Source organism: Notamacropus eugenii, chromosome 3 (genome assembly GCF_028372415.1).
Source record: "Notamacropus eugenii isolate mMacEug1 chromosome 3, mMacEug1.pri_v2, whole genome shotgun sequence".
Taxonomy (NCBI): domain Eukaryota; kingdom Metazoa; phylum Chordata; class Mammalia; order Diprotodontia; family Macropodidae; genus Notamacropus; species Notamacropus eugenii.
Genome location: NC_092874.1, coordinates 396,222,783 through 396,239,118, shown reverse-complemented (window position 1 = coordinate 396,239,118; position 16,336 = coordinate 396,222,783). Strand labels below are relative to the sequence as shown.

Genomic DNA, 16,336 nt, shown 5'->3' with positions numbered 1-16,336 from the left:
TGTTTAGTCCTGAGATTTTGTTATATGACAGCTAGAAATACAATCTTCTTTAGTAGATCATAGAGTTCACAAAGAATACTTGGTTTTAAAAGGTTCACATGTGTCTGATTGTAATACTATACAGACCATTTCCCATTTATGTACTGTTGTCCTCCTGCTTGCTTATTTTCACTGCTTTGTGTTTCTTTTGCCCAGATTTGTGTGCCTCCTTTTATCTTCTTGTAAGAAGCAGGGAAAAACAGAGCAGTTATATAGTAAGGGCAGATACTAAGGCAGAAGAAGACAAAAAAAATTGTCATATAATTGAGTATAATGGCTTGGAAATAGCACTAGGTTATATCATCATCAATATAACATAGAAGTATATTTCTGGGAGTGACTTCAAGATCAGCTGGTTTAATATCCCCATTGTTTTAAAGATTAAAACAAAAAATGGGCTGGGCATGGTAGCTACCAGGGGAGACTGAGGCTGTTGGACTGCCTGAGTTGGGAAATTCTGAGATGTAAGAAGGCTACAGGCAATCAGGTGTCTACACTAAGTCCTATACTAAGAATGGAGGGTCATCAGACTTTTACCTAAGGGGCAAATCAGTCCAGATAAGAAAAATGAAGCAGGTTAAAGTTTACATGCTAATCAATATTAACATTAGCCCCTTGAGTGGCTTTTCTATCCTAGGCAAGATAAGGAGGCCCGGTTTCTTTCCTCCCCATTCCTTTACCCTCGCCCCTCCCAAAAAAAAGGATTTCCAAAAAATACCCAGAGTCCCATCTCTAGTTAGTAGTAACAAAGTCATTTTGTACTATGTTGCCTTCTGAAGTTATCAAAGTCAATTATAGTCAGTACCTTCTGGATTTTCAAGATATTTTATGAGAGGCCAGGTTAGCCTCTCTGCTTTACTCTTATGCTTTTAATTCTGTGTAAAGTGAATTAACCCAGGCCATACAGAGAGTCAGTAGTGGAATTAGAACTGAGAACAACCCTAAGAAGTTCGTGCTTAATCCTTTGCTTTCTCAATTAGCACTTGGTTTCTCTCTGGAATTTTTTTGTTTACATTTACTTATCTCAGCTCTAGTTTCAAGTTTGATTTTAGTTAATACAGTACTCTTTTCTTTTTCAATGCAATTACTTGCTTGCTTCAACCCAATTTCTAGAAAACATACTTTATATTAAAGTTGAAGTCACAAAGGCTGATATATTTACTCCTGGGGTAGAAACTATTAGGTTTCTTTATTTGAACTTAAGACTCATGGTCACCAGGCCTTTTTCCTCTCTTTTGCAGTTGGATAATCATTGCTTCTACTGTGGTTACTGTTATTATTGTCTTTGATCCACTTGGGGGAAAAATGCCTCCTTATTCTACTACCAGTACAGATCTCCTGGATACTAATGATTCAAGTCAACTCTTGAATGGCCTCAAGACAGCAGCAAGAAGTGTGTGGGAAACCAGGATCAAGTTAATGTGCTGTTGCATTGGGAAAGATGACCACACTCGAGTTGCTTTTTCCAGTACAGCAGAGCTTTTCTCAACCTACTTTTCAGTAAGCTGAAGGAATTTGATTTGTTCTTCTCTTCTGTTTGAATAAATACTTCTTATATTAAGAGCTGAATTCGGTTATGAGAGCCATTTTCCTGTTCATACCAAAAAAATCTTTTTGAAAATATACTTTTGGTTTCGGAGAAATATTCACTTAGCTTACTGTTGGAACTGTAGGAAATCACTGATTTCAGGAATACATATTTTTCAAGTTTTATCACTTTTATCTAAGAGGCCATCTTACCCAGTAATAACTACTGATTCGGTACAACTATGGGCTTTGACCAAATTTTTCTATGCTATGAAAACATATGTAAAGAGTATGGGATCAGATAACTAAGCATCTAATCCTTTATTTACATTCATGTATTCATTCAAGAAACAAGTTTCTTTTACACATATCCTCTACTCAACTATTTCTTTGTGAGAAGAATAACTTTCTTGCTTTAGGGCCCCAAGATAGAGACAAATCATGTGCTGTTTGCTTTTTAACATCATATGATAAGAAAGAAAATATTATATTTTGAAAGAAAAGCTTGTGTTGGATGTAGTAATAGAGAATAGCGTTATTGTAAATTTTCCCAGAGCTGTTTAGGGAGCTATTTGGACATATTTATGTTCTTTTCACATCAAACTTGCATTTTAAAATTTAATACAATTGGTTTTTTTTTCCTGTAAGAAAACTTAGCTACTATAGTCAGTATAAAGGAGATATCACTTCATATACGTTTGTGTTAGTTGGGGGAGGGGAGGAAGGGGAGAAATTTCTCCAAAGATCACAGAGCAACTGCCAGTAAACAGGGTTCTCCTGTGTAATAACGATTCTACTGTGTTTAGATGATTCAGTGTTTATCCTTGGCCTAACCACATAGTAGTCTTAGCATCAGTGACTAAAGGAATCTTTTTCTTTATTTTTACTTCTAACATTCATATTTTTTATTTTGTGTTCTAAATTTTTTCTTTCCTACCCTCCCACCAATACCTCCCCCAGCCATTGAGAAGATAAGCAATGTGATATCCCCTTATATATGTGGTCATGCAAAACATAGAAAAATACTTTCTTTTTAAAAAATATTATTTGATATTTTATTTTTGCCCAATTACATGTAAAAATAATTTTTACCTTTTTTTTCAAATTTTGAGTTCTAAATTCTCTCCCTCTCTCCCCACAAGAAGGCAAACATAAGTTTATATATGCATAGTCATGCAAAACGCATTTCCATGTAAAGTCATTCTGTGAAATAGAACACAGATAAAAATATCCAAGAAAAAGTATCTTTGACCTGTATTCAGTTCTTTCTCTGGAGATGGACAGCACCTTTCACTGTAGCCCAGTCCTGCAGAATTGTCTTAGATCATTGTATTGCTGAGAATAACTAAGTTATTCATAGTAGATCATCATGCAATATTGTTGTTACTGTGTACAATGTTCTCCTGCTTCTGCACATTTCACTTTGCATCAGTCCATGTATGTCTTTCCATGTTTTTTTGAGATCATCCTGCTCATCATTTCTTAAAGTATTCTTTACAACAGCTTGTTCAGCCATTCACCAGTTGATGGACATCTCCTCAATTTCCAATTCTTTGCCACCGCTAAAAGAGCTGTTATAAATATATTTTTGTGCACATAGATCCTTTTCCTTGAAGAAAATGCTTTCATCTACACTCAGCGTTCGTCAGTTCTCTCTCAGAATGTTTTCAAATTTCAGTTGAGTTTCATTTCCAAATAATTTTTCATCATGAGTCTTGGAATTGTCAGGAATCAAAGTAGCTTTTAAGTTGATTATCATTTCAGTATTGCTGCTACTATGTATTCTCCTGATTCTACCGACTTCTTTTTGAAACAGTCTTCCCAGGTTTTTCTGAAACCATCCACTTTGTCATTTTTTTTGTAGCACAATAGTATTTCATCACTGTCGTGTACTATATAACTTGTTCAACCATTCCCCATTTGATGGGCAAGCCTTCAGTTTCCAGTTCTTTGCTACCACTAAAGGACCTGCTATAAAAATTTTTGTACAAATAGATTCTTTTCTTTTTTCTTGATCTTTTTGGTGTACAGATCTAGTAGTGGTATTACTTAGTCAAACAGTTTTTTAGCCCTTTGGCCAGAGTTCCAAATTGTTCTCCAGAATGGTTGGACTAGTTCATAACTCTACCAGCAGTATATTAGTCTTCCTATTTTTCCACATTCTCTCCAGAATTTGTCTTTTTCCTTTTTTGTCATGTTAGCCAGTCTTATAAATGTGACAACTACCTCATAGTTGTTTTAATTTACACTTCTCAAATTATTAGTGATTTAGAGCATTTTTTCATATGACTATTGATAATTGCCTGTTCATATCCTTTTGATCATTTATCATTTGGTGAAAGGAATATTATTTTTTAAAATAGTATTCTTGAAGTAAGTTTCCCATTTAGGCTGCAAGAGTTTGAGTGCTTCTCTGTTCCAGAATTTGGAGTCCATTTCTCTTATTCTCCTGTATGGTGTTGCTTATTTGGCTGAAACAAAAGGTTTTATGTAGGCAAATAATAAGAGATAAACCTGGTAATATAAGGTCAAGTTATATTGTGGAAAGCCTTGAATGTTATGTTAGGAATTTGTATTAGGCACTGGGGAACAATTGAAGGTGTTTGATTAGGGGTGTGTTAAGCATGATATTTGGTGCTTTTGGAATATTAATTTGGTGATGTGCAGACTACAGGAAAGTGGGGAGCGATGTGCATTAGGAAGACTCTTTAGAGTAAGATTAATTGTGCTGTTAGGGGTCTTAGAGCATAGAAGTGATTTAGGGAATTTTGAATTATCTTTGTCTTTTCTTCAAGATAAAGCTCAGCCTCAGACAAGATTTGACATAAGGACAAAAGCTCTCTAATAGACCTTCCAATTTTTTTATGAGGAAAAGTTCATTTTCATAGAAATTTTCCTTAGAGTCTTATTTCTTCCAAAGAAAGTCTTCTTTTACATCTGGGTTTGCATTTATTCTAAACTTGACAAGATGACTACAAAGATAGTTAAATCACTTGGTTTTTAAAATAAAGATTAGGATATTTTCTGTGCTTTCCAGCCATGTGAGTTCTCAATTTTTCTTGGGCAAAGAGGATCAATATTTTTACTTTTGAAAAATTTTGATATGTCCTTTACTAGGTATAGAGGAAGATATAATTTTTAAATGTAATTTGCATATGGATTTTAATGGTCTATTCTCCAGTTTTTATGCAAAACATTTTTATTTTGCGTATGCAGGACACTGATCTTGTACCTAGTGATATAGCTGCAGGTCTAACTCTTCTCCATCAGCAACAGGATAAGAAAATAAAGGATCTTGAGGAAGTTGTAAGCTGTTCCCTATCATCCCCCCAGGTAAGTCTTCATTGGATGAAATGGCTTTGCAGAATAGACTTGTAAATCTGCTAAATTTAATAGGAAAAGCTTTTCTGCTTTATTTCAAGCAGAAAACCAAAAGAATATCTTATGGGATATTTTTACTGGATTGTATTTTTTTAAATGAAAGATGGTATTTTGCACATTCACATATGTATACGTATCCTTTGGCAGTTTTAGCAGAAATTTCTTTAATAAAAATTTAATTTTTACCTTCTGTTGATTGTACATGGTTTGAAGCAATTAAAATTAAGGTATTTTCACATCACACTGAATTCAGAAGTGAATATTCACTGTAATGAGTGAATGTCTGAAGAAAATTTATGTGGTGAATTAGCCATCTCTTCAGTTTTGACAGCTAACAGAAATTTCCCATTTGACCTCCATTTAATAAGATTTCTCCAGACATTTAGCCTGAGTCTCTTTTTAATGAAACACATTGTGGAACTGTTTGGTTTATGTGCTCTGATGTATTCTCTTTGCTTGATGATGGCATAGTTTTTCTTTTCTTTTTTTATAATTATTTATATTTAGTTTTCAACATCCACTAACATAAAATTTTGAGTTTAAAATTTTTTCCCTCTCTTCCTCCCTCTCCAACATGGCTCTACTTATATATTCATATTAGACATTTTCACATTAGTCTTTATATGAAGAAGAATTAGAACCAATGGGAGGAACCACAAAACAACAAAAAAAAGGAGAGCAAATAGTATACTTCCATCTGTATTCAGACTCCAAAGATCTTTTTCTGGATGTGGATACCATTTTTCCATAGTGAGTCTTTTTGAGTTGTCTTAGGTCCTTTCATGGCTGTGAAGAGCTAAGTTTGTTAAAGTCTGTCATTGCACAGTGTGGTTGTTACTGTGTACAGTATTCTCCTGGTTTTTCTCATTTCAATCAGCATCAGTTCATAGAAATCATTCCAGGTTTTTTTTGATGTCCACCTGCTTGTCATTTCTGCACAGTAGTATTTCATTACAGTCACAAACTACAACTTGTTCAGTCATTCCGCAATTGATGACCATCCCCTCAGAAGCAAAACTATACTAGTGAGGGACCTCAACTTCCCCCTCTCTGAACTTGATAAATCTAACCTCCAAATAAGAAGTTAAGGAGGTGAATAGAATTCTGTTTAAGGTAGATGTAATAGACCTCTGGAGAAAAGTGAATGGGGATAGAAAGGAATATACCTTTTTCTCAGTGGTACATGGCATATATACAAAAATTGACCATGTACTAGGGCGTGAAAACCTCACAATCCAGGGCAGACTGGCAGACATAGTCAATACATCCTTTTCAGATCATGATGCAATAAAAATTATTTATAATAAAAGGCCATGGAAAGGTAGACCAAAAATTAATTGGAAAGTAAATAATCTAATCCTAAAGAATGAGTGGGTCAAACAACAAATCATAGAAACAATCAATAACTTCATTCAAGAGAATGACAATAATGAGACAACCTACCAAAACTTATGGGATGCAGGGAAAGCAGTTCTTAGAGGAAAATTTTATATCTTTGAATGCTTACATGAATAGGAGAAAGAGATCACTATATTGGGCATGCAACTGAAAAAACTAGAAAAAGAACAAATTGAAAAATTCCCATTTAAATGCCAAAAAAACAAAGGAGATTGCAATAAAATTGAAATTAAGAAAACTATCAAATTAATAAAACTAAGAACTAGTTTTATTAAAAAAACCCAGTAAAATTGACAAACCTTTAGTCAATTTGATTTAAAAAAAGGAAGAAAACCAAATTGCCCATATCAAAAATGAAAAGGGTGAACTCATCTCCAATGAGGAGGAAAGTAAAACAATAATTAGAAATTACTTTGCCCAACTGTATGCCCATAAATTTGACAATCTAAGTGAAATGGATGAACATTTACAAAAATATAAATTGCCCAGATTAACAGAAGAGGAAGTTGAATACTTAACCCGATCTCAGAAAAAGAAATTGAACAAACCGTCAATGAATTCCCTAGGAAAAAACCTCCAGGGCCAGATGAATTTACAAACGAATTTTACCAAACTTTTCAAGAACAGTTACTTCCAATACTGTATAGACTATTTTGGAAAATTGGCAAAGAAGTCCTACCAAATTCTTTTTATGATACAGATGTGGTTGTGATACCTAAACTGGGAAGAGCCAAAGCAGAGAAAGAAAATTGTAGAGCAATTTCTCTAATGAATATAGATGCAAAAATTTTAAATAAGATATTAGCAAAAAAAATTACAGCAGCTTATGAGAATAATACACTGTGATCAGGTAGGATTTATACCAGGAATGTAGGACTGGTTCAATATTAGGAAAACTATCAGCATTATTGATCATATCAACAACAACACTAACAAACCATATGATTATCTCAATAGATGCAGAAAAAGCTTTTGACAAAATATAACACCCATTCCTACAGAAAACACTGGAGAGCATAGGAATAAATGGAGCCTTCCTTAAAATAATAAGTAGTATCTACCCAAAGCCATCACAAGCATTATATATAATGGGGATAAACTAGATGCATTTCAGTAAGATTGGGGTGAAACAAGGATGTCCATTATCACCACAGTTATTCAATATGGTACTAGAAATGTTAGCTTGAGCAGTAAGAGAAGAAAAAGAAATTGAAGGAATTAGAATAGGCAGAGAAGAAACTAAGTTATCACTCTTTGCATACAATATGATGATATACTTAGAGAATCAAGTAAAAAACTACTTGAAATAATAAACAACTTTGACAGAGTTTCAGGATACAAAATAAACCCATATAAGTCATCTGCATTTCTATATATTACAAAGCCCAACAACAAGAGATAGAATGAGAAATTCCATTTAAAGTTACTGTAGATATTACAAAATATTTGGGAGTCTTTCTGCCAAAACAAATCCAAGGATTATACAAATATAATTACAAAACACTTTTCACTCAAATAAAGTCAGATCTAAACAACTGGAAAAGCATTAGTTCCTCGTGGGTAGGCCAAACTAATATAACAAAAATGATAATTCTACTTAAATTAATTTACTTATTCAGTGCCATACCAGTCAAAGTACCAAAAAATTATTTTCTAGAGCTAGAAAAAAATAATATCAAAATTCATCTGGAAGAGTAAAAGGTCCAGAATATCAAGGGAATTAATGAAAAGAAATGAAAGGGAGGGTGGCCTAACCCTACCAGATCTCAAATTGTATTATAAAACAGCAATCATCAAAACCACTTGGTACTGGCTAAGAAATAGAGGGATAGATCAGTGGAATAGGTTAGGTACACAAACACAGTAATCAGTGATTATAGCACTCTACTCAAGGACTCCAGCTTCTGGGATAAGAACTTACTATTTAGTGACAAAAACTTCTGGGAAAACTGGAAAATAGCGTGGTAGAAACTGAGCATAGACCAGTGCCTGACACTGTATACCAGAATAAAGTCCAAATGAGTACACAATCTAGGTGTAAAGGCTGATACTATAAAAAAATTAGTGGAGCAAGGAATAAAGTTTGTCAGATTTATGGAGAATGGAGGAATTTATGACTAAACAAGACACAAAGAACATTATGAAATGCAGAATGGATAATTTTGATTACATTACATTGAAAAGTTTTTGCACAAATTAAGTCAATGCAACCAAGATTAGGAGGGAAGCAGAAAACTGGGAAAGAATTTTTACAACTAGTGTCTCTGATAAAGTCCTCATTTCCAAAATATATAGAGAACTGAGTCAAATTTACAAGAATACAAGTCATTCACCCATTGATAAATGGTCAAAGGATATGAACAGGCAGATTTCAGAGGAAGAAATTAAATCTATCAATCTATCTACCTACCTATAGTCATATGAAAAAATGCTCTAAATCACTATTTATTAGAGAGATACAAACCAACTCTGAGGTACCACATCACACCTATCAGATTGGCTAACATGATAAAACAGAAAAATGATAAATGTTGGAGAAGATGTGGGAGGGGTGGAATATTAATTCATTGTTAGTGGAGCTGTGAGCTAATCCAACCATTCTGGAGAAAAATTTGAAACTATGCCCAAAGGGCTATAAAAATGTACATAACCTTTGATTCAGCAATACCACTTCTAGGACTGTATCCCAAAGAGATCATAAAAATGGGAAAAGTGCCCACATGTAAAAAATTTTTATAGCAGCTCTTTTTGTGGTGGCCAAGAACCGGAAATTGAAGGGATGCCCATCAGTTGGGGAAATGACTGAACAAGTTGTGGTATATGAATGTAACTGAATACTATTGTCCTGTAAGAAATGATGAACAGACAAACTTCAGAAAAACCTAGAAAGACTGATGCTGAGTGAAATGAGCAGAACCAGGAAACATTATACACAGTAATAGCCTCAGTGTGCAAAGACTGTTTCTAAAAGACTTGGCCCTTCACAGCAGTGCAAGGATCTAAAACATTTCCAAAGGACTCTTGATGCATAAGTCCATCCACATCCAGAGGAAAAACTATAGAGTCACAATACAGAATGAAGCAGACTATTTTCTCTTTCATTATGTTTTGTTTTTTTTTCATGATTTCTCCCATTCATTTTAATTTGTCTGTGCAACATGACTAATGTGAAAATGTGTTTAATAAGAATGTATGTAGGTCGAAAGACACACCTACTCTAGCTCTCCCCCATAGCCCATAAAATACCTGTAAAAAATGACCCTAAACAAATTCTAGAGCATCAGAAGCCACAAAATGACAGAGTGAAAGATGTTTCCAGCCCAAGACAGCCTGGAAGGCAGACAGGAATTGCACCAGGCTCAGAGTGGAGTGCAGCCCTTGGAGCACTGTGCTGCTCAAGCAGGCCTCAGGGGCGGAATCCCCTGCAGCAGCTGCAATTCCCAGATTACTCAACCCACAAAGGCCAAACACAGCTTCAAAGGTCAGAGAGAAAATGCTTTCCCCTGGGGGAGAAGGGAATGTGGTGTGCCCCAGGGTAGCAATAGTAGCTGTGGCACCGCATCCATTTTAGGAGCCCCCCACTTAAAGCCAGTGGGGGAATCAAGTGGCTGATCTGGAACTCAGCCCTGAGTGGCGACCCTAGGGTGAGGAGGAGCATGCTGGCATAGTGGAGCTGGAGGTGGTTGTGGAGAGGGAACCCCATTCACAGATTCTAGACAGAAAAGCTCTATTGCACCAGTCTCGGAGCGGAACTCAGCCCCTCCTTGGTTGCGCAGCACGAGCAAGTCTCAGGGGTGGAATCCCTGGCAGTGGCAGCAGCAGTGGATCTCAGATTGCTTAACCCACAAACTACAAAGATGGCTTCAAAGATCCTGGGCAGGAAAGCTTCCAGTATCTCCCAGACCAGAGCACAGTAAGGAGAGGAGCAAACTCCTCTCCCTCGATTGTGCCACCTTGGAGAAACTGAGAACTTACAGGTCTCCTCCTCTTGACAAAGGTCTCAAAAGTCAAGTAACTTGCTGGGAAAAATACCCAAAAAAGGGGAAAAAAGACTATAGAAGGCTACTTTCTTGGAGAACAGGTATCTTCTCCTATCCTTTCTGATGAAGAAGAACAATGCTTGCCATCAGAGGAAGACCTAAAAGTCAAGGTTTTTGCATCCTAACCTCCAAAATAAATATGCAATGGTCTCAGATCATGGAAGAGCTCAGAAAGGATTTTGAAAATCAAGTAAGAGAGGTGGAGGAAAAATTGGGAAGAGAAATGAGAGCAATGCCAAAAAAATCATGAAAAGTGAGTCAGCAGCTTGCTAAAGGAGACCCAAAAAAATGCTGAAGAAAATAACACCTTTAAAAATAGGCTAACTCAGTTGACAAAAGAAGTCCAAAAGGCCACTGAGGAGAAGAATACTTTAAAAAGCAGAATTAGCTAAATGGAAAAGGAGGTTCAAAAGCTCCCTGAAGAAAATAGTTCTTTAAAAGTTAGAATGGAGCAGATGGAAGCTAATGACTTCATGAGAAACCAAGAAATTACAAAACAAAACCAAAAGAATGAAAAAATAGAAGACAGTGTGAAATATCTCATTGGAAAAACAACTGATCTGAAAAATAAATCCAGGAGAGACAATTTAAAAATTATGGACTACCTGAAAGCCATGATCAAAAAAAGAGCCTAGGCATCATCTTTCATGAAATTATCAAGGAAAACTGCCCTGATATTCTAGAACCAGAGGGTAAAATAAATAGTGAAAGAATCCACTCATCACCTCCTGAAAGAGATCCAAAAAGAGAAACTCCTGGGAATATTGTAGCCAAATTCCAGAGTTCCCAGGTCAAGGAGAAAATACTGCAAGTAGCCAGAAAGAAGCAATTCGAATATTGTGGAAATACAATCAGGATAACACAAGATCTATCAGATTTTACATTAAGGGATCCCAGGGCTTGGAATATGATATTCCAGCAGTTAAAGGAATTAGGATTAAAGCCAAGAATCACCTACCCAGCAAAACTGAGTATAACACTTCAGGGGAAAAAGTGGTAATTCAATGAAATAGAGGACTTTCAAGCATTCTTAATGAAAAGACCAGAGCTGAATAGAAAATTTGAATTTCAAACACAAGAATCAAGAGAAGCATGAAAAGATAAACAAGAAAGAGAAATCTCAAGGGACTTACTAAAGTTGAACTGTTTACATTCCTGCATGGAAAGATAATAGTTGTAATTCTTGAAACTTTTCTCAGTATTTGGGTAGTTGGAGGGATTATACACAGACACACACATGCATACATGTACACACACAGAGCACTGGGTAAGTGGAAGATAAGGGATGATATCTAAAAAATAAAATTAAGGGGTGAGAGACAAATATATTGAGAAGAGAAAGGGAGAAATGGAATGGGGCAAATGGGAGGAGGAAGTAATTAGAAGTAAATACTTTTGGGGAGGGACAAGGTCAAAAGAGAAAACAGAATAAATGGGCAAGATAGGATGGAGGGAAATATGGTTAGTTATGTTGTTACACATCATGACTATTATGGAAGTCTTTTGCAAAACTACACATAGATAGCCTATATTGAATTACTAGCCTTCTCAGTGGGGGTGGGTGGGGAGGAAGGAAGGGAGAGAAGTTGGAACTCAAGAGTTTTAGGAATGAATGTTAAGAATTGTTTTTGCATGCAACTGGGAAATAAGAAATACAGGTAATCGGTTATAGAAATCTATCTTGCCCTGCAAGGAAAGAGAGAAGATGGGGATAAGGGAACGGAGGGCAAATTGGGGGAAGGGGTAATCAGAATGCACGGTTTTTTGGAGTGAGGAGAGATGGAGAGAAAATTTGAAACTCAAAATTTTGTGGAAATGAATGTTGAAAACTAAAAATAAATATATAAACATTAAAAAAAATAAAAGAATATGTGTAGAACCCAAATAAAATTGTATACTATCTTTAGGAGGGTGTGGGAGAAAATTTAAAATTTATGGAAGTAATTGTTGAAAACTGAAAACAAATAAATTAATTTGCAAAAAAAGGAAATGGGACCTTTATCAGAGACAATGGCTGTAAAGATTGTTTCCCAGCTTTCTGCTTCTCTTCTAATCTTGGTTGTGTTGTCTTTGTGCAAATGTTTTTCAATTTATTGTAATCAAAATCATCCATTTTGTAATTTATAATGTTTTCTGCATCTTATTTGGTCATATATTCTTCCCTTCTCCATGGACCTTACAGGTAAACTCTTCCTTGCTCTCCTAATTTGCTTATAATATCAGTTTTTATATCTAAATCCCATACCCATTTTGACTTTATCTTGATATGGGGTGTAAGATGTTCATCTATGCCTAGTTTCTGCCATACTGTTTTCCAGTTTTCCCAGCAGTTTTTGTTAAATAGGGAGTTCTTATCCCAGAAGCTGGAATCTTTGGATTTATCAAATAGTACATTACTGTGGTCATTGACTATTGTGTCTTGCCTACCTACCCTATTCCTCTGATCCATCACTCTTTCTTAGTACCATGTAATTTTGATGATTGCTACTTTATGATACAATTTAAGATCTGGTACAGCTAGGCCACCTTCCCTTGCATTTCATTTCATTAATTTCCTCGATATTCTGGTTTTTTGTTCTTCCATTTGAGTTTTGTTACTGTTTTTTCTAGTTCTACAAAATAATTTTTGAAAGTTTGATTAGCATGGTACTGAATAAGTAAATTAATTTAGGTAGAATTGCCATTTTTATTATATTAGTTTGGGCTACCCATGAGCAACTGATATTTTCCCAGTTATATAGATCTGACTTTATTTGTGTGAAAAGTGTTTTGTAATTGTGTGCATCTGTCTACAATAACTTTAAATGGAATTTCTCTTTCTTTCTCTTGCTATTGGACTTTGTTAGTAATATAGAAAGATGGCATAGTTTTTATTCACAGAAATGATCTTTTGCTTTTGGAAAAGAAAATTGCCCAGTCTCTCTGTTCATTACCTTGCCTCTTGTTAAAGCAAACTCAACCTTACATTTCACAGTCATCAAAAAGTAAATTTAATTATTCAGAGTGACATCCTCTCTTACCCTTCCCTTTTTGTAATAAACTTAGGATAGAGGAGACCCTAAATTGTACTTTTGTGGAGATCAAATTGGTTGTCATGTGGAGTAAAATTATTTCTTCTTGCATCACATAAAGCTCTATTCTGCTCCTCCATCTTTTCTCAGCATGCCTCTGTCATGTTGTAAGAGGCAGCTGGGAAAGTAGTTAGAGCAGTGTGGATGACCCCAGCTTGATAAGCAAGAAGTATACTCTTAGGTCATTGATTCATTTTGCTTATTTTTCTTCAGCAGATAGGATTTGAGAGATTTTCACCAGTGGTGTTCTAGGATGAATATGCTTCTTACAGAAGAGTTGGTACAACCTGAGTTAAAGGAAATGTAGTGTAGTGGAAAAAACATGAGAGGATCAGGGTGCTAGTCAAACACCTATGAGTTGTTTGACCTGTTTTCAAATTTGCTACAAGAAGGAGTTAGACTAGATGATTGCTAAGGTTCTTTTTAGTTTCAAGGTTATATGACTGTGACTTGAGTTAGTATCCTAAAAAGATGACAATATACTTGCTTTTTAATTTTCTCCATGCAGTCTTTATTGCATATATAGATAGCAGCTAATAAAGTTGGTTAGCTATAATGCACATTTCCATAAAATGAATTCTACCAATCACATTGACTTCCATATCTCCAATGGAGGGTCTTCCTTTAGAAAATATTCTTTGATAGATGGGCATGAAGTTTTGACGTGAAGGGGATAATGTAGTGACTAGTCTTAATGTTATATATTGAAGCTGGTAGGTGTTGAAATGGATAGAGTATTGGGCTTGGAATCAGAAGACCTGAGTTCACATCTGGCCTCAGACACACTAGTTGCATAACCCCGGGCAACTCATTTAACTTCTTGTTTGCCTCAATTTCCTCATCTGTAAAATGGGGATCATAATAGCATTTTACTTCTCAGGGTTATTGTGAGGACCAAATGAGATAATAATTTAAAAGTTCTTAGCAACAGTGCCTGATACATAGTAAGTGCTATGTAAATTACAGCTACCATCATCATCATCATCATTATTATTATTACTGATTTAACTCAAATCCATTCTCCCCTTTCTCTTTCTGAGAGATTAATGATTTCTCACATCTTTGGTGTTATCAGACTCTCTACTTGGAGCTCCTAGAATTTGTCCCTTCCTTCTCCTTTAGTTGTGTTATACATATAGCAAAAAACTAGGATGCCGTACCATGTTTTTTAAAATAAATTTTTATTGTTATTTTTTGTTTTATTGTTATCTTTTATGTCTTTTATATTACCACAGTTTTTCCTTTTCTTCCCCTTTCTAGAGAGACATTTCATATAACAAATAATACTTTTTAAATAAAAAGAGGAATAAGGGGAAAATTCAGCAAAAATATCAATAACAATGTGTCCTGAAAGTTTATTAAAGGCCTAATGCTGCACTATATCGAAACAGTCTGAAAAAAGTATTAGCATCAGTCTTTGTTTGAGGGCCACTTTGCTGCTTCATATCCTTTATATATTTTTAGTCAGAGGTTGTCATAAAACTGTGAGAATGAAATTTTAGGTCTCTCCCAGGTCTTCTGTGTATTGGCATTTTCTGCATTTGACTGAACTAAACAAGAATTTTTTTTTCCCCTTTAGGAGTCCGATCTGGATGCAGAACTGGAAAATTGTCACCATTATGTACAGTTTGCAGCAGCTGCTTATGGTTGGCCTCTCTATATTTATACAAATCCGTTCACAGGTTTCTGCAGGATTGGTGGTGATTGGTAGGTTAGCATACTTTTGTCATTGTTGTCAAGTTGTTTCAGTTGTGTCTGACTCTACATGTCCCCATTTGGGGTTTTCTTGGCAAAGATACTGGAATGATTTGCTGTTTCCTTCTCCAGCACATTTTGAAGATGAGAAACTCAGGCAAACTAGGTTAAGTGACTCGCCCAGCTAATCAGTGTCTGAAGTCAAATTTGAATTCAGGTTCTTCTGACACTGGGGCTGGTGCTCTATCCCCTGGGCCACCTAACTGCCCCAGGTTAGCATGCCCTGAGTAGTTACTTTCTACTTTCCAGATGCAGCTAGTTATGATAATAATATATGTCCTTTTTTTTAGTTCCCGACAAAAGTATCCAATAAGAATAACTAAACTCCATAAAATCACAGCATTTGAATCAGAAGAGGGCCTAATTTTCTAATGATATAAATGTATCACATTATTAGATATCATTCCAAAAATCAACAGCATTTCTGTAAATTATTTTCTAAATTCATAATGCAAAAAACTAGGCCCTAACACAAAACAGTATCATAGATTTTAAAACATGAAATAAGAAATATTGCCAGTCAAATAACATTAATACTGCAGTTGAATGTACATGGAAAAGCCACTCTATTCATCTGTTAATTTTGGCATAATTGTATTCAAAAAGCAGTACAGAGTAGTGATCCCTTTTGCTCTTAAAGCTGCAAAGGTGTGGTACCAGCAATCACCATTCAGAGAACAGATCAAATATAATGTGACTAATAATTATATCCAATTTATCAAGCCAAATATAAATCTGAACTTTAAATTGCTCAAGTTTAATGATTGCTACATGAATCTAGCTGCTTTTCCACATTCATAGGAATACCAGAGTCTGAGAAATCAAGTTTGGAAATAATGAGAAATATCAAAATTAACTCCTGCTGCCTAAGGAAGAAATAAACATTTCTCTAAGTAGAGTTCAAACCTTTACAGAGATGGTAGTATTTATATTTTCTTTTATTTCAGTGAGGTCTAAAATGTCTCAAACTTTCTGCACTACTTTGCAAAATCCTGGGCTTTTCTTTTGGTCCAGTTCTGGAGATTTTGATAACTGACAAAGATGAAGATTTTGTATGATCCCTGCTTAAATGAAAATTCACTAGTTCTATTTTCCTGCTATTGGGGAATTAAAATTGTGTTGCCA

The 16,336-nt window shown here is 35.1% G+C and overlaps 1 protein-coding gene across 1 annotated transcript in view; it reads left to right on the top strand.

The window, feature by feature from the left end:
• Positions 1-16,336, top strand: part of DAGLB (diacylglycerol lipase beta) — a 59,271-nt gene that overhangs the window by 32,967 nt on the left and 9,968 nt on the right. Inside the window, exons 4-6 of the mRNA XM_072597861.1 lie at positions 1,281-1,539; positions 4,783-4,899; positions 15,036-15,163. Coding sequence (XP_072453962.1) covers positions 1,281-1,539; positions 4,783-4,899; positions 15,036-15,163 — 504 coding nt within the window. The remainder of the gene's footprint in view (positions 1-1,280; positions 1,540-4,782; positions 4,900-15,035; positions 15,164-16,336) is intronic.